At 39.6% G+C, this 20,209-nt stretch overlaps 1 protein-coding gene across 5 annotated transcripts in view; it reads left to right on the forward strand.

The window, feature by feature from the left end:
* The window catches only part of LOC141443673 (putative fatty acyl-CoA reductase CG5065), a 114,527-nt gene that overhangs the window by 85,432 nt on the left and 8,886 nt on the right, over positions 1-20,209 (forward strand). For 4 of the 5 annotated variants that reach the window (XM_074109016.1, XM_074109014.1, XM_074109018.1 and 1 more), the window contains exons 2-12: positions 9,716-10,009; positions 12,147-12,263; positions 13,092-13,214; positions 14,438-14,563; positions 15,138-15,291; positions 16,260-16,361; positions 17,185-17,377; positions 17,972-18,078; positions 18,505-18,637; positions 19,136-19,285; positions 19,935-20,042. In XM_074109016.1, the coding sequence (XP_073965117.1) occupies positions 9,890-10,009; positions 12,147-12,263; positions 13,092-13,214; positions 14,438-14,563; positions 15,138-15,291; positions 16,260-16,361; positions 17,185-17,377; positions 17,972-18,078; positions 18,505-18,637; positions 19,136-19,285; positions 19,935-20,042 (1,433 nt within the window). In that variant the 5' untranslated portion in view covers positions 9,716-9,889. Of the gene's footprint in view, positions 1-2,923; positions 3,109-9,715; positions 10,010-12,146; positions 12,264-13,091; positions 13,215-14,437; positions 14,564-15,137; positions 15,292-16,259; positions 16,362-17,184; positions 17,378-17,971; positions 18,079-18,504; positions 18,638-19,135; positions 19,286-19,934; positions 20,043-20,209 lie in introns of those variants that run through there. The other variant, XM_074109017.1, reaches the window with a different exon arrangement.

Below are 20,209 nucleotides of genomic sequence, written 5' to 3' on the forward strand. Positions count from 1 at the left end.
CTATATTTCACATTTTCTAGCATATTTCAGTGAGATTAGTACAACACTGGTTTGCGTTAAAGTCTACTGGTTTCATACTAGATGGCAGCACCATTAACAAACATTTTATTTTCTAAAATTTACCTCTATTCTAAAACTTTTTGTGAGATTTAATTAGTGATAAATTAAATTTCGTCGAGAAACGCTAATTGCTTTACTGAACTAACCTAACCAACAAAAAGTTGGAAAACCCCCGACTTCAATATCTCAAAAACGGCTTAACGGATTTTGATAAAACATGTCTAAGAACCATCGCTAGAAAAACTACTTTCAATTTTAAAAAACCGCATTCAAATCGGTCCACCCGTTTGAGAGACCGGTTCCACAGACAGACATAACTTATAACACCCCTCTTTTTGCGTCGGGGGTTTAAGTAGTAGTCGAACCTGACAGCGTGGTGAAATAGGGTCCAAAAAGTTCCCGGTCGTTGACAATTCGAGAGATTGATTTGTATTTTCGATATGGTTTCACGGGATACCCGTAAAAGTAACAAATTTGGAGTTGAAATTAAAAAATACAAAAAGACTCCAAAAAAAAAACAATCATAATTTGATTGCTTAGTAGCGACATCTCTTGTCTGGGTGAGCGGTTAGTTCTAAAAGAACGTGACGTCTCTCGATGAGAGCGTAACATAGAATAGCGCTAGTGCTGCTGCTTAATTAGCGTAGTGGAAAAAAGCAACCTGAGATATGTGTGCATAGGAGAAACTCGTGTCTAGACTCCTGTCCAGCGGTGGTATAGAGGTAATAATAGCACGTAGCGCGGATTGCTGAGGACCTGGGTTCGATTACCAGCGCTGGTCTCTTTTTCTGGTTTTTCTGTGCATCCTTGTCTCAGTTTGTATTTTCGATATGGTTTCACTGGATACCCGTGAAAGTAACGAATTTGGAGTTGAAATAAAAAATACAAAAATACTCCAAAAAACCAATCATAATTCGAGAGAGTTTTGTTGGATGTGGTCAAATGGAAGAAGTTGATACTGAGGCGCTCCAGCCCAGAGATGGGAACAGTACGAGTATTCCTTATGTAGGTCTAAATTGAGCTTTGTTTTTTTAGGATTCCGTATACAAAGTGCCAAAAACGAAACACTTATAGTTTCGCCATGTCTGTCTGTCTGTCTGTCCGTCTGCGGCTTTGCTCAGAGACTATCAGTGCTAGAAAGCATTTATATTGCACGGATATATGTAGCAACTAAATATGCCGACAATGGTAACATTTTTTAGGGAAAGGGGTTTTTTAGGGGCTATAGACGTGAAGTGATGGCGATTTTTTTTCTCTTCTAATCCTATAGTAGGTATATATGTTCGTATACTTGGGCGTGCCTGACAAGTTCTTGGAAAGTTTCTACTAACTGGAATGACTTTCTGCTAACTATAATTGAATTATTAAATATCCTAATTACATCCGTATAAAGTTGCCAGACTTGCAAGTGGATGCCATTAGCCGTTGAAGAGTTCCATCCTGCGGAGACGATCTCGGCCAGACCACCAGGACTCTACTACCAGATTATTGTATTGTCACGCCGAAATAACAGGAAATTAAATTACATATGTTGTATTTTTTAAAGTATTAACCTTAGCGGTCCCCCGACACCGACGACGCTTAGATAAAAAAATATTACTAGATACTTATACTAAATTAACTTAGGCTAATTTTGCGGGAAATCAGCATAGTCCCCACGGGATAGGGATAAACGAATTCTTCGCAGATGAAGTCGCGGGCAACAGCTAGGTAGTGCATAATTATTTTTTACTTTTTAGTTCTCTTTTTTAGCGGCGTTTTTTTCGGGCGTTTTTTATTTTTATTTTTGCGGGCGTTTTTTTATGTCGGGGGTTTTTAAAAATTTTAATTTAAGTTTTTGTTTATTTTTTTTAAACTGATATTTTTATTTTTTTAAGTGTACTAGTGTGTTGGATATCCTGGCTGCAGCATCAGCTCATCTTGTTGCCACCATTGCATTGAATGTAGAATCAAATACTGATCAAAAGGAATCAAACACGACATATCTGCTATTATTTTTTCAAGAGTATACTGGTGTGCTGGATATCCTGGCTGTAGCATCAGCTCGTCGTATTGCCACCACTGCATTATATGTAGAATCAATTACTGATCAAAACGAATCCAAACACGACATATGTGCTATTATTTTTTATAGAGTGTACTAGTGTGCTGGATATCCTGGCTGCAGCTTCACCTCATCTTGTAGCCACCATTGCATTGTATGTAGAATCAAATACTGATCGAAACGAATCCAAACACGATATATCTGCTATGGTTTTAACAAGATTTTACCTACTAGTGTTCTGGATATCCTGGCTGCAGCATCAGGCCGAGAATTCCATAATCTTGCATAGTTATATAGCATATATGGGTGTTTCAAACTTTAGGTCCCAAATATGTTTGGAAGTAAAGTAAATACCCGTTATGCGTCTAAGATTCCTACCGCAGCGAACACAAGAGCCGATGATCTTGAAACGGCTGAACCGATTTTGATACAACATGTCTAAGAACCATAGCTAGAAAACCTGCTTTCAAATATAAAAAAAACCGCCTTCAAATCGGTCCACCCGTTTAAGAGCTACAGTGCCACAGACAGACACACATGTCATAGCGGTCAAACTTATAACACCCCTCTTTTTGCGTCGGGGGTTAAAAACAAAAACTCTTTTGATGTGAATAAAAAATAGTTTGCGTTAAATTGTCTATGATCAAATTTTGTCTATTCCAAAACGTAACTTCTTGTTTTTGAAACTTTTTCAAATCTAAAAACTCGTTGCTAATTCATTGACATTATAAAACTGGCAGTGGCCGTGTGAAAAATACAATTCGACAACCATCAGTGAGGTTATATAATCCGTGTGACATTATCTTGCATTTTATCAATTTCAATAAAGTGACGAACTGATAAACGGATGACTAAGTCTCGTAAGGTGTTGAGGGGCATCGTTATTATTACCCCGTCATCATGATTTTACGTAAATGTTCAACTAACGAGTGTACCGTGAACGTTGTTCGAATGAGTGACGTTTAACTGTTCCGTTGGACGTCGAGAGCCCTTTTTGTAATTTGGTAAGAAAGAGTCACAATATTTTGCGTAAATTTAAACCCGAAACGACACGTTTCTTGCAAATTTCCAGCACACGTAAAAGAATCGGCCGCCCTGCAATGAAAAACCAAAATTCGCGTGAAAACTATTTGTTGGAAAAGTGTTCTTAAAAATATCATGAAAGTAGAAAAAAATGCAGTCTTTATATAGCTTTTACAAGCGGGATGGTTGCATTTCGAACCGCACAACATATTTTTTCCACTGTGTCCATTTAAAGACAATATGAAATCAACTGTTGAACTGAGTTTCAGGATTTGTCTCTCTATAAATGTTACTTCCTGCCTGTAACATCAGAACCCAGAAAAGATGCACCAATTTCAATCAAGTTTCTTTTTAAAATGCCTTGTTTACTTTTTCCATTAGTTTTTTTTCAGGTGCCGTAAATACATGCGTTCTAATTAAAGCCAAAGTAGATACAGTTTCAAAGTACGAAAAACTATGACGACAGAGTATTCATGACGGTTGGAACTATGCTATTCAAAAGGAAATAGGCGCCACGGAGTTTCACTGGTAAAATGAAAATACTAATAAACTAAATTCTTTATAACATTCCTTGTCTGAAAAAAGATTTTATTAATACAACAAAACACAATACAAATACCTTTCATCCAATTAAATGTATTCAGATAAAAAAGCAAACGTATTTTTTTGATTCAATTTTACCGATGAATCTCGAGTGGCCCTTATTCTTTTAACTACTTAGCACAGAATGTCGTCGGCAAATTGTCATATTAAGTATAATCCTTCTAACTATAGCTTTTCAGTTAGATTAACCTAATATTACAAGCTTTTATTTAACTTGCAAAGCTCGTATGTATGTAAAGATGTCTTCAAACGTGCAAGTCGAAGTTCACCTACTTCTATATTGATCAGGTTGGCTTGAAATTCGGTAAGGATGTGTAGTTTGGATGATAATGGAAGCACAGTAAACTATAACAATAGTCAATCAAAAATTTGTCTTAAAAATTACTATTTTTGCCTCGAACTCAACCACAGCTCATCTTCACCGTGCACCATCCTACCAGTTGTTAGACAACAACAACAACTAACAACTGGTCTAACAACTGGTAGTATGGTGTACGGTTGTGTCACTCTGAAGATGAGCTCTGGTTGAGTTCGAAACGCGTCAGTGTAGTGTGGTGGTGGTGATGGATGGGTTTGTGTGATTTGTGTGTGTTCTTACAGTGTGGAGATGGAGGAACTGCATGAACACGCATATTTTGCATACGCTTAGCTATCGTAAGGTCGCGGGTGAGCAAGGAAATTCTTTTAGTTCATTGATATGGACCTCCGCAAAGTAACGCCTGATTCAATAAATTATTTAACCGTCTTCTAATCTTTGGTGGATAAATTGGAATAGCTATTGACGTGGCTAGGCCACGACTTGGTTTACCATTAGTGCTTGTACTACTTACTTACTATATGGGCGCAGTGACCCTGAATCTTGGCCTCCAACACCAGACTACGCTTTACTATCTTGGGCCAGCTCTTGCCAGCCTTGGACTCCGAGATCCAAAAAGTCTCTGGTCCTCGTCTCTCCAGCGGTACTTGGGACGACCAACCGGTCTGCTTCCACTCGTCCCAAGCACGCTCTCTTCACGGCTCAATCCTCTCCCAAGCTTTCCACGTGTCCAAATCACCGAAGTCTGAATGCTTTGGTCTCTCCAATAACTTTGGGCTCAGGCACTAAGTACACTGTAATCAAATAAAACTCTATTTTGATCGTTTATCGCGTGTCCGCGGGAACTACACAACTTTCCAGGATAAAAGCTATCGCAGGGTCTTAAAATATCTCCTTAGGTACTCAGTTTTTAACCCCCGAGGCAAAAAGAGGGGTATTATTAGTTTGACACCATTTTCTGTCTGTCTGTCTGAGGCATTGTAGCTCTCAAACGGACGATCCGATAACGATACGGACTTCTTTACATGAAAGCGAGTTTCCTTGCAAATCTTGCAATGCTTTTTAGCTACGTTTGATAAGAATTAAGAAATTAAGAATTAATCTTGTGTAGGACTACGGAACCCTAAAAATTAGGTAATCCCATGGGAATCGACTTGTTTGTTACGCAAGTACAGTCACCAAAAATACGTACGTACTAATTTAAAGTACATTTATATTAACGCCTAGAACTTTAGATTATGTCCTTATTTTAGGACCTTAGGACAATATTTCACTAACGTGTACACTTGGACCGGAAGGAGTTCAGTTAAGTTTATATTATAGTTACGAGTAGTTATACTGAAGTAAGAGGAAAACATAGACCTTATCTTAAAAATTGGACATTAGGTCTTACAAGGTTAAAGACGATTTATTAACGCCGTTCCCGTACCCAAATCAATTCTAAAATCAAGCCCGTCCCGCCCCTCGATACAATGACGATACAACAGCGCCACGTAAGAAGTGGCGGCTTAAATGAACTAAAAGGACACTGATTTGTAAAAGCATGCTGGATGTCATAGATGGCGTTAATGTTAAATTGGAATAATAAAATAAAACTTAATGTAAATTAAATATTCATTTTAATGAACTCTTATTTCAAAAACATTAAATTTTTTAAAGGGTAAATAATAACAAAAAAATAATACTTCTGTAAGTTTATATTATTTAAACAAATAATGGCCATTTTTATATAGGTAACATCATTATTAGGTGTACAGTCAACAGCACCAATATCTGACACAACAAGCGTGCACAAATATCTGATACGACTCTATTTCTAGGGCCGGAAGGACGTGTCAGATGTTTTTGCACGCTCCGCTGTGGCAGATATTAATGCTGGTGACTGTACCTCTGCAGGTATATCATCGATATTTTAAAAAATCCAAATAAAATGTAATTTTTATGTGCGAAGGGATTTGTAGGCTTGAAATTAGTATGGAATGCTCGCCCACTGGTGGATTACACCAGCTCGAAGTAGAACGACTGTCTGACCCCTGCGACCCTACCGCATAGGGCTTCCGTGGGTTTTGTCCTAGAAACTCATCGACGCTTTTTCAAAACGAAGCATTGCTTGCTACTGATGTCGTTTCTTTGAAGAATGTGTTCTTAAATGCAGTTTTTAGGGTTCATTAATCCAGCTTATACAAGGTGTCTCTAGACCATGTCACTTTATGGAGGGAAAGTCATCATCATCATCCCAGCTTATATACGTCCCACTGCTGGGCACAGGCCTCCTCTCAGAACAAGAGGGCTTGGGCCATAGTTCATACGCGGGCCCAGTGCGGATTGGGAACTTCACACTCACCATTGAATTGCTTCGCAGGTTTGAGCAGGTTTCCTCACGATGTTTTCCTTCACCGCAAAGCTCGTGGTAAATATTAAATGTAATTCCGCACGTGAATTTCGAAAAACTCAGAGGTGCGAGCCGGGGTTTGAACATACGACCCTCTGCATGAGAGGCGATAGGTGAAAGCACTTGGCCACCACGAGCATCAATGACAATAAAAATAATGGAGGGAAAGTACCTATCAATGACAATGTTACTGAAGGGAGACTTCATTTTGTTTTTGAAAACAATTTTAACTGCATTCAAAGATTTTTGAATAATCACCTGTATAAACCGGGAATCGAACCCGCGAAATGGTAAAACAAACATCCGTAATTTTACAACACTGATCAAAAGGCTCATTCGGACGGATCATTTTTTTTTCAAGTAACATAGCATCTTAAATAAAAGGAAGACCATGAAATTTTATGAAAATGAATTACTTACTTAGCGTTTTCTTTGACTTTGCTAAACTTCTAAATACTCGTCATCGTACCTCATATTTAACCCCCGACGCAAAAAGAGGGGTGTTATAAGTTTGACCGCTATGTGTGTCTGTTTGTGGCACCGTAGCTCTTAAACGGGCGGACCGATTTGAATGCGGTTTTTTTCTAGCGATGGTTCTTAGACATGTTTCGGTTCAGCCGTTTTTGAGATATTGAACTTTGAAGTGACAATGTCGGGGGTTTTCCAACTTTTTGATGGTTAGGTTATGCCTTCTCAAAGAAATATTATTCCCAAATGTTTCATTTGTCAAACTGTTTTATTTCCCAACTCTACATTTTCCGACATAAAAAAATATCTCCGTATATTTTCTTATGGTTTTATAGAACACCTAATTTGCTTTCGGTTAAGTTCGAAGAGAAAAATCGTGATTTGGGAAATGACACGGTTTGGCAAATTAAACATTTGGATCAGTTGGTTATCTGGGCGGATCAAACTGTTCAAACGCCCGCGTTAACATTTACTCTGACCTTGTTTTCCCTTAGGAATTTTGTCATTGTTTTCCCCCGCTACAATCCCGGCAACTCGATTCCCAAACACGCTCAGCCAGTTCCCAGTAGCAAAAACAATTGAAGTTGTCACCCGAGCATAGCCACAGTGTATCCTGCGTGGTACGGAAGAATGTTGACTAGTGTTCGTGTTTCGGCGACAAATAGAAAGAAATAAAGAATAGGTTTTTGTTAAAAAAAACATTTTTAATACAAATTTTTTTGCTTATTGTACTTTTTGTTAATTGTGCTTATAACCTCCTAACGCCCAGAGTCCTTTATAAAGGACTTATTGTAGTTTGAACATCAAACTATCATAAATGACATAAAGTTTGATGTTCATAAATCAATAATTTGACTTGGGTGTTAGGAGGATATTTTTATCTAAACTACGTTTCCGTACAAAATTTCAAGTCGATACCATTAACCGTTGAAGAGTTCCGTCTTGAGGAGACGATCCTGGTCGGACTACCAGGATGTTACTGCCAGATTATTGTATTGCCACCTGATTTACATAAGAGTATGCCACATTTTCAGTCAATCTGATCACTGGAAGGTCAAAATTCGATTACAAGATTTGACCCGTACATAATATGACCCGTAAACAATGCAAGTTAAATAAAATCTTAGAAAATACATTTATTTGACGTCATAAAACATCACAATCACAGAAGAAATGCATAATGCCACGGCAATGCTTATTTTCGTTTAGGTGGTTTACTAATGTTACGGCGATTTATTTGGGCGAAATGTTATTTCCCAACTCAACGTTTCAAACTGATATCATTTCCCAACTAATGATTTGATAAATTATTATTATGCAAATTATTACATGGAATTTTTTAAGATGTCATTTATGTTTTCGTCAAATGTATTGATTGGTGCACCTTAATTTAGCAAGCAAACACGCAAACAAGCCATTATTTTTTCCGTTCTGTTACAAAAAAATACCTAACATCGAAGGCTAAGGCAGGGAGCTAGCCTTCTGAACCTAACCTATCCAAGTCGCTTCTGCCTAGTCTCGTCTTGCTCGCTCGCCGCCACATAATTGAACATTTATTATATATCATGAGTGATATACCTACTGTATAAAAATTGGCCAAATTTTATTTGCTACATAATTATTTGCCACATAAAATTGTGATGAAGTAAAATTTTGCAATATAAAAATGTTGCGAAATAAGAAAAATGCGAAGCAAAGTTATGCCAACGATTGGTTTGCCAAATGAAACTTCGGCGAAAGGTTGGTTGCTAAGTTAAATTTGGCGAAACATATTTCGCCGAAAGGGCAGTATACCCGTTTAGTTATGCTTCGTCCATATTCCCAACTTATCCAGCCAGATTCTCAATCACCCACATTCCCAACTAGTCCAAATTTCACAGTGACTCTTTTCTATACACTAGTCTAGAATATTTTTGCTATCCGTAAAGTCAAATACGAGTAGTACTGTAGAGTATTTACCGTAAATGGCTTCAACTTTGCCCTCTGGCCCCAACATTGCCTGAGTTGATTTAGAGTCGATAACTTAGCACTCTTATAGGTTTTAAACTTTTATCTACACGGGAATTATTATTACGGGGGGATAAAAGTTTTAAAACCTAAAGGGTGCTAAGTTATCGACTCTAAATCAAATCAGGCAATGTTGGGGCCAGAGGGCAAAGTTGAAGCAGTTTACGGTACCCACTTATAATATTATTTCCTTGTAACTAAACATTATCCCAAATTGTGATAGATAGATAGATGATTTGTACATTCATACAGCGAACGAATACGGATGTGGACGATTTTGGAATGTAACCCCCGACGCAAAAAGAGGTGTTATAAGTTTGACCGCTATGTGTGCCTAGTTTTGGCACCGTAGCTCTTAAACAGGTGGACCGATTTGAATGCGGTTTTTTTATTTGAAAGCAGGTTTACTAGCAATGGTTTTTAAACATTTTTTATCAAAATCGGTTTAGTTTTTGCGATATTGAACTTTGAAGTGACAATATTGGGGATTTTCCAACTTTTATTACTGGTTATTTTGTAAAACATTGTATACGTCCTACGTGGTACAGATAGATGCAGTGAACAATGTTTTGCCGTTGTATTTTGCCGTTGTGTTTTATCTTGCTTTACTAGTTACTGAAGTTTATTGAAGCTAACTAAGAAAGCAAGCTTAATACGAAGTTATCCGACAAAATACAATGGACAAACATTGTTCACTATAGATCTGTAAATGGACGCTTTATAAGGGACCGTTTAACTTCCTTTCGCTTTACTGGTATTTTTGCAACACCGTGTATATTAACGTATATCTCTTTTGTTACAGACGAAACAAAGCAGCCATGTTGAAGAGAAAATTCGAGAAATAAACGGGTTCTCTTTACTTCCAAGCGCCAGTCTTCTTCCCCACACTTCCGTGTAGCGATTATAAACGTTTTAATGCCTTTAAGAAGCTGTACCAGTACTCGTCTATAAATATTTCGATTGTGGTAAAAGGAAGATGGCGTCTTGCTTGTCGGGCGGCCATTTCGGCGTCGGTAGTTCGGAGTATGTACCTGTGGCGGAGTTTTACGCCGACAAGTCTGTGTTCGTGACCGGCGGCACTGGTTTTATGGGAAAGGTAAGAGACAGAACCAGATTTTGTTAATAGCCTAGACGGTGTCCCACTGTAGGGCAAATGCCTACCCTTTCTCCTTCCACGCGTCTCTGGCTTCGGCAAAATGTTGCCAGTCCGGCTGGAATCGCTCCAAGATGGTCCCGCCATCCCCTTTTAGGGCTACCTCTAGGGAATCCAACCAGTGGTGATTTAAGATCCGGCAGACATGACCAGCAGGGCTACTACGAAACTCGAAACTTGAAGTTCGTGTCGTGCGGTCCCTCTGACACTTAGTACTATTTAATACGAGAGCGAGAGGGACGGTACGATACGAACTTCGAGTTTCGAGTTTCATAGTAGCCCTGCTGCCCAGTCCTACTTTTTTTTCAAATAGCTGGCAAACGAGCACGAGGGTCACCTGATGGTAAGCGATCACCGCTACCCATGGACACCTACAGAATTATTAGGACTGCGGGTGCGTTGTCATTTGAGTTTGTCTCCCAAAAACCCAGAACCAACCAAGAAAATATTAACTTTATATTCATGTGCAGTGCCAACCTTAGCATCTATAATATAAAAGTGCCAGAACGGGAAAAAAAACGAGCAGAGCAGGATGGCGCTCTACAACACCATTTTGACACGTTTCTCCCAAACAACGCATTATTTCTCTGGAATTTTAAAGCAATTAGATTCTTTGACCTTGGGAATCGCGAAAAACTTGAGAAAATATGATATTGGGTGTGGACATTTTGTATATTAAGCAAAATAAAATCACAAGTTCGAACTTCGAGCCAAAAACGAGCGATCTATTATCTATGCCGGTGTTGCCATTCAGCGAAAAAGAAATCTATTCATTATCATGCATTGCAGTCTGTAAAGCTCTTTACCCGTTCATTGCCGCGCACCAGATTACGCTGGGCTTAGGTCATGAAATTTGGTATATGTAGATAGCTGGATGTCTAAAATAACACATAGGCTACTTTTATTCCAATATTCCCACGGGATAGTTGTTCTTAACACAACACCTCAATGAAATTACGATATAAATTTTGAGATTTCCCACGGGAATTTTGTAAAATCCCGGAATTTCAATTGTAACTACCAGATCGAATAGTTTAGGTACGCTTGCGAAGCTGCGAGCGGGTAAACTCTTGTTTTTATTAATTTTCACCACTGATAAAAGGGTCTGGTAGGAGAGGGTAAGAGGTATAAGAGAAAAGGCTGCGTGTCCTAAATTCAAAGAAAAAGGTATTGGTGGCGCAGCCGTGTGTATTAGAGGAAGGAACCATTTCGAGCTACTTTTGAACCGTTCACAACTTAACCCTTCTAATCTACATACATGAAGTTTGGCATGATATGTAGGTACTCAAGCCCCTAAGCTTGGCTAAAATTTAAAAAATGATGAATATAGCTCAAACAGTTGTTGATATCATGTATTAACGTATAAAAACTGGCATTTATTACAAGCTTTTATTCAAATTGCAATATGTAAAAAAAAAATGTTTCGTTGTTGTATATATTTAACTCCTAAGGAATGGAATTCGCTCCCGTTGTCTTCAAAAAATACAATACAAAACAATACAATAACTCTTTATTGCACACCAATACAGTAAGCAGTATAGAAAACACAGGAAAATAGTAACTGTATTAACATTATGTGTTGTAAACTAGTCCTTCCTTCTCTGTAAAAGGTTGCCTGGAAGAGATCGCTCTTAAGCGATAAGGCCGCCTATTGCTTACCTTGTTATTTTCTCTGTGTACCTGTTTTCTGTATCGCTTACTATTTCTGGTGTACAATAAAGAGTAATTGTATTGTATTGTATTGTATGTGCGTCTCAAATGTTGCAAGCGAATTTTGCCACTTCCAGTGGTCAGATCAAGTTACAATTTGGCAAACTTATGTAAATCTGGTGGCAAAACAATAATCTAGCAATGAAATCCTGGTGGCTCGGGCAGAATCGTCTCCTCAGGACGGAACTCCTCCACGGTTAATGGCATCAACTTGAACGGAACTGTTAAATAGTCTGACGGTAGATTGACGTCAAACTTACCCCTCGTTTTGCGTGAGAGGTTCAAAAAGGGCTCAAGCCAAAATGACCAGCAGTGGGAGATGATGAAAACGATCAAACTCTATTTAACGTCCCAACTTAAAATTTTCCAGGTGCTGGTAGAAAAACTACTAAGAAGCTGTCCGAAGATAAAGAACATCTATCTCCTGATGCGGCCCAAGCGTGGGCAGGACGTGGCGTCGCGACTCCTGGAACTTACACAGTCACCGGTAAATTGTAATAATACTCTAGACTTTACCCATACGCGCGTAATCCATTCGGTTCACCAGTTGAATTGAAATGAGGGTTTCGATCTTGACAGGCGAAATATCATTAAACAATTAACTAAAAGATTTTCTTTGTTCACCCGCGACCTGATAGCTAAGTTTTTGGAAGATAATGCGTGTTCATGCAGTTCCCGCACCTCTACACTGTAAGAACACACACAAATCACACAAACCCATCTATCATTACCACCACAGTACACTGACGCGTTTCGAACTCAACCAGAGCTCATCTTCAGAGCAACACAATTGTACACCATGCTACATGTACCAGATGTTAGACTAACAACGAAAATATCTTCTCTTCTTTTCTTCTTTTATTCTTTTAGTTCATTGATATGGACCTCCGCGAAGTAACGCCTGATTCAATAAATTATTTGAAATATCACTGTGTTTGAAAGGTTTAGGGAATTATATCAATTGGTGTCTTTAATATCTAAACATTTAATAACTGAACATAATAACTAAACTAAACATTTAATAACTAAACATTTATCTCACGGCAGGAAATTGCAGTAATATTCCCTAATACAATAACTCTTTTTTTACCATTATTCCAGGATTTCACTAAATTGTTATGGAAATCCTGAAAAATTATGTCGTGGAGCTTAACGTCGCATTAAAAACAAACGAGGAAAATTTCATGACTCTAACTAAACCAAGCGGTTGAGTTTATGAAATTTTAAACGTAGTTTGAATGAAAATGAAAGTACAGTCAGAAAAAGCTTCTATTGAAAATGTTTTTTTTAAAGGAACATAATTTTAATTCTCCAGCTGTTCGAGACCCTGCGGAAAGAGCGGCCATTCGAGATGAACAAGATAGTGCCCATCGTTGGGGACATCACGGAACCCGAGTTGGGGATCAGCCCCTCGGATCAGGCCATGCTGTGTCAGAAGGTACAGAAAAATATGGATAAAACTTTCTACACATTACTGACATTACACCGTATCATCATATAGTAAAAGAGAACAAGGCTCACTACGAACAAAAGTACATCGCGCGGCTTAAATGTGTGCGCGCCGGTTGGCGCCGGTACGCACGCACCCGCCGCACGCACACACTGATAATTTAAGGAGGATTAAGTTTTCTTTAGTCAAGGCTGCGCTGCCGTCGGCGCCGTACGTTTCGATTTTAGCTCACCTTTTACCTTCGTGTACTCGTACTTACGTATTTTTTGTATTAGGTATAGTTGTAAATTAGTGGTATATATGTGTAGTGTAATAGTTTCGTGCAAGGACACATAAAAAATAATAGATACCTACCTACCTATAAACTATATAGTTAATTTATTATGTGTAGGTAAACATGAGTAGTATGTATACAGTCATAATCACTGTTCCGGTGAATTTATAAATAACATTTTTAAATTTAGTATAACAATAATATTATAATGGTATGGAATTTGTCTGGTTTCTCAAGACACAGACATTAGACAAAAACGGGACAGCATAACATACCCTAAAAAGTTGATGACCTATATTATTATTGAGCACCCATCTTGTAAGCCGCGTCCACATTTATCTGTCGTGTTAAGTCAAAGTCAAAAGTCGAAATATCTTTATTCAATTTAGGCTATAACAAGAACTTGTGAATGTCAAAAAAATCTACCACCGGTTCGGAAAAACCTCTGTCGAGAAGAATCGGGCAAGAAACTCAACGAGGTATATTTTTTTTTAAACAGATTTACAGTATTATTAAGTGATATCCATCACAAGTATTTAACACAACTTTATTTTTAACACAGTAGGTTCGGTATTTGAAGGGATCGCTAATGCGGATCGGAATATTTCCAAATATCCCTGTCCATGATATAATCATTAACTTTATAATACGCCTTAGATGTTAATGTCTTCTCGACAATAGATCTGACTGTTGTCTCGTGACGCATCAGAACAGTATCGGTTTCATTATAGGTTTCATACATTTTATATGGTTGCGTTCACATTTATCCGATGTACTGTGTTGTGACGGCTTGTGTTGTGTTGCATTAAAGCTATATATTTAGAGAGAGACAGAGAGCATCACAACACAACACCACAGATAAAGGTCAATGCGGCTTTAGCGTCGGAGTTTAAAAATGCAACCTTTTGCCTGCTTGACAATAATCTTCTCACCGCAGGTATCAGTGGTATTCCATTCTGCTGCGACGGTGAAATTCGATGAGAAACTGAAGTTGTCTGTCACCATCAACATGCTAGGGACGCAACAGCTAGTGCAGCTCTGCCATCGCATGCTAGCCCTAGAGGTAAGACGAGGACGGAGGATGCGTCCTTAACATGGTTACAGACTAGCGTTTTTCCTGTGCGTTTTTCTTCGCGCCTACCTATACACGCTCGAAGAAAGAAAGCCCCTTGTACCTACCCTATAAAACGCTGGTCTGAAACCGCCCTTAGTCAGCCGAAGAAATGCTTATTTTCTTCGCTTACTTTGGGATTTGTTCAATATGCATGGAGCACAATTTTTCTCTTAAATAATTTAACTTAACAGAAAACCGGAAAATAAAACAAAATACCAAACCATCAACATCTGTTGAAAAATAAGCAAGATATGAGGGATTGAAGTTTGCATGCCATTTCTTTATAGAAAAATGTAATTTTGTATGATCTTTCTACGGCCATTGCAGCATATTTATGACGTCAAAGTCTATGACGGATCTCTGTCTAATATAATAATTGATAATTTCAAACGAATGTATCTTCGTGTTTTTTTAATAAATTAAAAAAATATTTTACAACTTGGTTTGTTAAAGAATGGTTGTATATTATCTATTGGTGTTGCTTGTCCTATAATATTTATTTCTTGTTTCCTGGTGTCCTTAGGCACTGGTTCACGTATCAACCGCCTACTGCAACTGCGAACGCGAACGGGTAGAGGAGACCGTTTACGCGCCGCCGGCGCATCCCGAACACGTAGTCACGCTCGTGCAGACACTGCCTGACGACCTCGTCGACCGCATCACGCCGGACCTTGTCGGTGAGTGTGGAGCGGCCATAACAGCCGAAATAGTCACGTTAGTCTGAGCCGCCTGTCCATTGGAGCAAAGCGAGGCAGCGGAGCGGAGCGAGGAGATAATGCGGAGCGCAGTAGCGGACTGTAGGTGCGGAGTATATAACAGTACTTATAGCAGTCTAAACATGTGGCTTCGCTCGTTTAGACACTGCCTGACATTGTAAGTAACATTACATGTCATTTTGTTAAATTATTCTAATATATTCTAAAGCTAATTTAATTTAATAATTTTCAGTAAGTAATACCCGTTGGCTGAAATTTAAGGAACTCATCAAAAGTGTAGAATGTGTGCTCGATAAGCCAGTTTTTCAGCCGTTTTTAGGGTTCCGTAGTCAACTAGGAACCCTTATAGTTTCGCCATGTCGGTCCGTCTGTCTTTCCGCGGGTAAGCTCAGAGACCGTTAGTACTAGAAAGCTGTTATTTGACATGAATATACATCAGTCACGCCGACAAATTGCTACAATAAAAAAAGAAAAAATTTTTTTTAGGTTTCCTCCCATAGACGTAAAGTGGGGGTGATTTTTTTTTATCGTTTAACCCTATATTATGGGGTATCGTTGGATAGGTCACTTAAAACCATTGGGGGTTGCTAAGACAATTTTTCTATTCAGTGATCTGTTTGCAAAATATTCAACTTTAAAGTGCAAATTTTCATTGAAATCGAGCGAAATTTCTTGTTTCAAACGAATGTTCGGGGTTCAACCTCCAGTGTTATAAGCTCCTTAGTCACGTCGTGTATCTAGTCGAAATAGCCTGCCGAAACGTGAAAAAAAAGTGTCATTAACATAAGTCAATTATCTTCGACTCCGTGCCTAATCGAAAAATTAAAAAAAAAAAAACTTTCCACTCATGAAAATTAAACTTTCCGAACAGGGGATATGAAAAATATGGAAAGTTTTTGCATTAATCGATTCATAATTTTCTTTTACAGGAGACCGGCCGAATACTTACACGTTCACAAAGGCGCTTGCCGAAGACATGCTCATCAAGGAATGTGGGAAACTGCCTGTTGCCATCGTACGGCCGTCTATCGGTAAGATCCATCATCACATCAGTCATAGGCACGTCCATTGTTAGACACAGACCTCCCCCATAGACCTCCAGTTGCTTCTGTTGGAAGCAGCCTGTATCCTCCGTGAACTGAATAAGCGAATAATATAATAATCAGAGGCTATTGTCTAACGCGCTGACGTTCGCGGTCGCATCATCCATCTCTTTCTACCCTCGTCTTATACCGTATGACAGAAAGAAGTGGTGAAAACGATTGTGATACTAAGTGCGTCAGACAGTATTACCTCAGGTCTTCCAGCCATTCGAGAACTTTTCGGCCCCAACGTTCTCTGTGCTATAGTGCTATATGGTCTGCTGATTGCCACTTCAACGAGCTGATACGCTTTTGTCTTGGTAATTATCCTTGTTATGTTAAAAAAACAAAAAAATCGCGTTGCAATCTATCTGCTTTAAGCGGAAGTTTTTCACGCACGACTAAACTATGGAATCAGCTTCCTGGGACCACAGGAGCGGTACAACTTACCCCCCCCCCGTTCCCACTTTTCGGGCGTCAGATCCCTTTCGTGTCGGATGACAGTCATTTCTATATAAAATCGTGTCGGGCAAGTGTGAACAGCTCCATATAAAATGTTCTGCCACTGGAACATCCGATTAAAATCCGGGCCCGGCATCCGACAAGTAGGAACCAACTCTTAGGGATCTTTAAAAAACGAGCCTATCAATCTCTCAAAGGGTCGGCAAAGCACCTGTTACCCCTCGCGTCTATGAGCGGTGGGTAGCCCGTAAAAAACTCGTATTTTTTTTTAGCAAAAGCTTATTTTGTTTATTATTCCTGTTTTCTCCAGTGCTGTCATCAGTCCGGGAACCGGTCCAGGGCTGGGTGGATAACTGGAACGGGCCCAATGGCATCATTGCGGCCGTGGGCAAGGGCGTATTCCGCAGCATGCTGGGCACAGGCAGCCGCGTCGCCGACCTGGTCCCCGTGGACACCGTCATCAATCTGATGATTGTTTGCGCGTGGCGGACGCATCACAGACGGTTAGTAAACCCTAATTTAATATGTTTACAGTCCTGTGCCCCATATATGGGTCACGGCGAACTAGCTCCACGAGTTCATGCCCCGCATATGGGTCAGTTTATCCGACTAAGTACTCAGATTAGTATTTTAGGGTTCATCTCCTTTTTTATGTGGCTTGTTGCCATGGTAGCGTCTGGATCACATATTAAAAGTATGATTGTATGGGGTACACAACCACCAATAGTTAGGAGTTGTAACAGTTTTAAGGCAATTCCTTCGTGGCTCATTTCTTAAGCATGCTAGTAGTATACATTGCAAACATTATTCTAAGCAAAGGTTGTCACTGATGTCTTCTGAGTTACGGGATAGAATAACAGAACTAAAAAGTTGATTGACCCTTAGAACGGTTTAATAAAATTATTACTATATTAAGCTTGCTACTGTGCCCCACTGGTGGGCAAAGGCCTCTCCTCTTGACCTCCGCATCTCCCTACTCAGAGCTATATTTGGCCAGTCGCTCGGTTCCCCGTCCAGTTAAAAAAAAAATGTACATGTGCTTAAGTCTGGTTTTAACGTGTTGTAACGTGTGTAATAAAGTTCAAATTTGTTCGCAGAGGTGACGGCGTCGTTGTGTATAACTGCTGCACCGGCCAGCAGAACCCGATCACGTGGCAGCGCTTCGTGAGAACCAGCTTCAAGTACATGCGGAAACATCCCTTCAGTAAGTTGGTATAGGGATGCTTTTGGCTTACAAGGCAGTTGTTCTAAAATATATTATAACAAGATTTATCAATTTTCAAACCTCTTGAATCAAAATTTGCAGAAGTCTCATACAAACTTCCAACCCCTGTAATATGATCAAAGAATTTAAAGGCTATATTTTCACAAAATTTCAGCCAAATCCACTGAACGGCTTTCACCGAATATTTCTTCTTCAATTTATTCAATTTATTTATTGCTAGAAATCAATGTAAGTACAGATGTTATTATTCCTCTTTTTTTGATCTTCTTCTTCTTCTGGGTTCTTTCAAATCAATTCGACCACAGGAAGTGGTTCAAATTTAGCCTCCAAGATTTGATACAAATAAATAAGTAAACTTTGAGGTTTCCACTGTTTAACCTTGTACATTTTTAATGTGTCCACCAGGCGAAGTGCTCTGGTACCCGGGCGGTGACATCACCAGCAACCGTCTGAAGCACTCGGCGCTATCGCTGCTGGAGCACCGAGCGCCCGCATTCGTCATGGATTTGGTCGCGCGGGCCACCGGCAAGAAGCCCATGTGAGTTGCCAGGAAAGACAGGAAGACATAGACATCATTTATTCATTAAACAATACATGATAGTCTTCGAAATACCACGCTTGATGACAGGGGCGGGAGAGGGCGTAGTTTTGCTTCTTAATCATATTTTTTTCACTTGTAATTATAGTTTTGCAGGTGGTAGAACCTTGTGCAAGGTCCGCCCGGATTGTTACCACCATCTTGCTCGCTAATCCTGCCGTGAAGCAGCAGTGCTTGCACTCTTGTGTTTCGGCGTGGAGAGTAAAACAGCCGGTGAAATTACTGGCACTTGAGGTATCCCATCCTCTAGGTTGGCAACGCATCTGCAATCCCCCTGGTGCTGCAGGTGTCTATGGGCGGTGGTAGTCTCTTACCATCAGGAGACCCAGCCAGGAGGGGGTAAAAATTGTGAAATAGAGGGTCACGTATGGGTTCATGCCCTTATGGCCTCCAACCACGAACAATAACGATATCTGACCGAGCACCCGTTTTTAACAGGATGATGCGAGTGCAGAACAAATTGGAGAAGGCAGCAGCCTGCCTGGAGTACTTCACGACCCGTCAGTGGGCGTTCGCTGACGACAACGTGCAGGCGTTGTGCGCCGCGCTGTCGCCGGAGGACACTCGCACGTTCGACTTTAATGTCAGGTGAGGACGGCAAAGGTCAGGGTCAGGGTCAAAGGTCAACGGTCAAGGTTACTGGCGTAAAAAGTAGGCAGGTAGAGGACTATTAGAGAGGGAAAAGAGAGAGAGAGAAAAATTTACACATATTAGATACACAGATAAATATAGTAGAAGGGAAAAAATATCGAACAGTATGAATAGGCAACATACCTAGAGACGACGAGTCAGAGGGAAGACAGAGAGGCGGTGAGCGCTGAAACATATATTTACACATAAAGCAAAGTAAAATTCAGTAGAAAAAAAAAACGTACTGTACAGTATAAATAGGCAATATGCATATGAGAGAGAGAGAGAGAGAACGAGATATGAAATTGACTAGAACATAAGATTTTTTTTTAGTGAAATAAACTCAGATGACTCATGTCTAAAATTGACACAGTGGCGCACAGTGCGCGTTTTGCAGCAGCCTGATTAGCTTGACAGCAGCGGATCAACCTGAAACACGTCAAGCTAAACTCAATTTAAGACCTCAGTTATCCGATATTTCAATATGAGTGCGTCTCACAGTAATTTCTTGTTCAAAATTATCGATATCTGTTAAAAAACAAGTAAGATACAAGCAAATGGGCTTCTTTCCTCTTTTTTTTTACTCGAACTGTTTTTGCTCCTGCAGGAATATAGACTGGGACGCGTATATCGAGAGCTACGTGCTCGGCATCCGAAGGTTCCTCTTCAAGGAGAGTCCCGACACGCTGCCGCGGTCGAGAACTCTCATTCGAAGGTGAGAAACTACTAACCTTATCTACCTTACCGATAAGCTTTATTTACCTTACCATCTTTATCTACCTTACCGACAAACATTGTTTACCTTATTAACCTTAGCTATTACTAACAAACTATATTTACCTTACTTGGCTGATCTACCTTACCAACCTTAGGTATTTATCT

This window comes from Choristoneura fumiferana, chromosome 28 (assembly GCF_025370935.1).
Source record: "Choristoneura fumiferana chromosome 28, NRCan_CFum_1, whole genome shotgun sequence".
NCBI classification, from domain to species: domain Eukaryota; kingdom Metazoa; phylum Arthropoda; class Insecta; order Lepidoptera; family Tortricidae; genus Choristoneura; species Choristoneura fumiferana.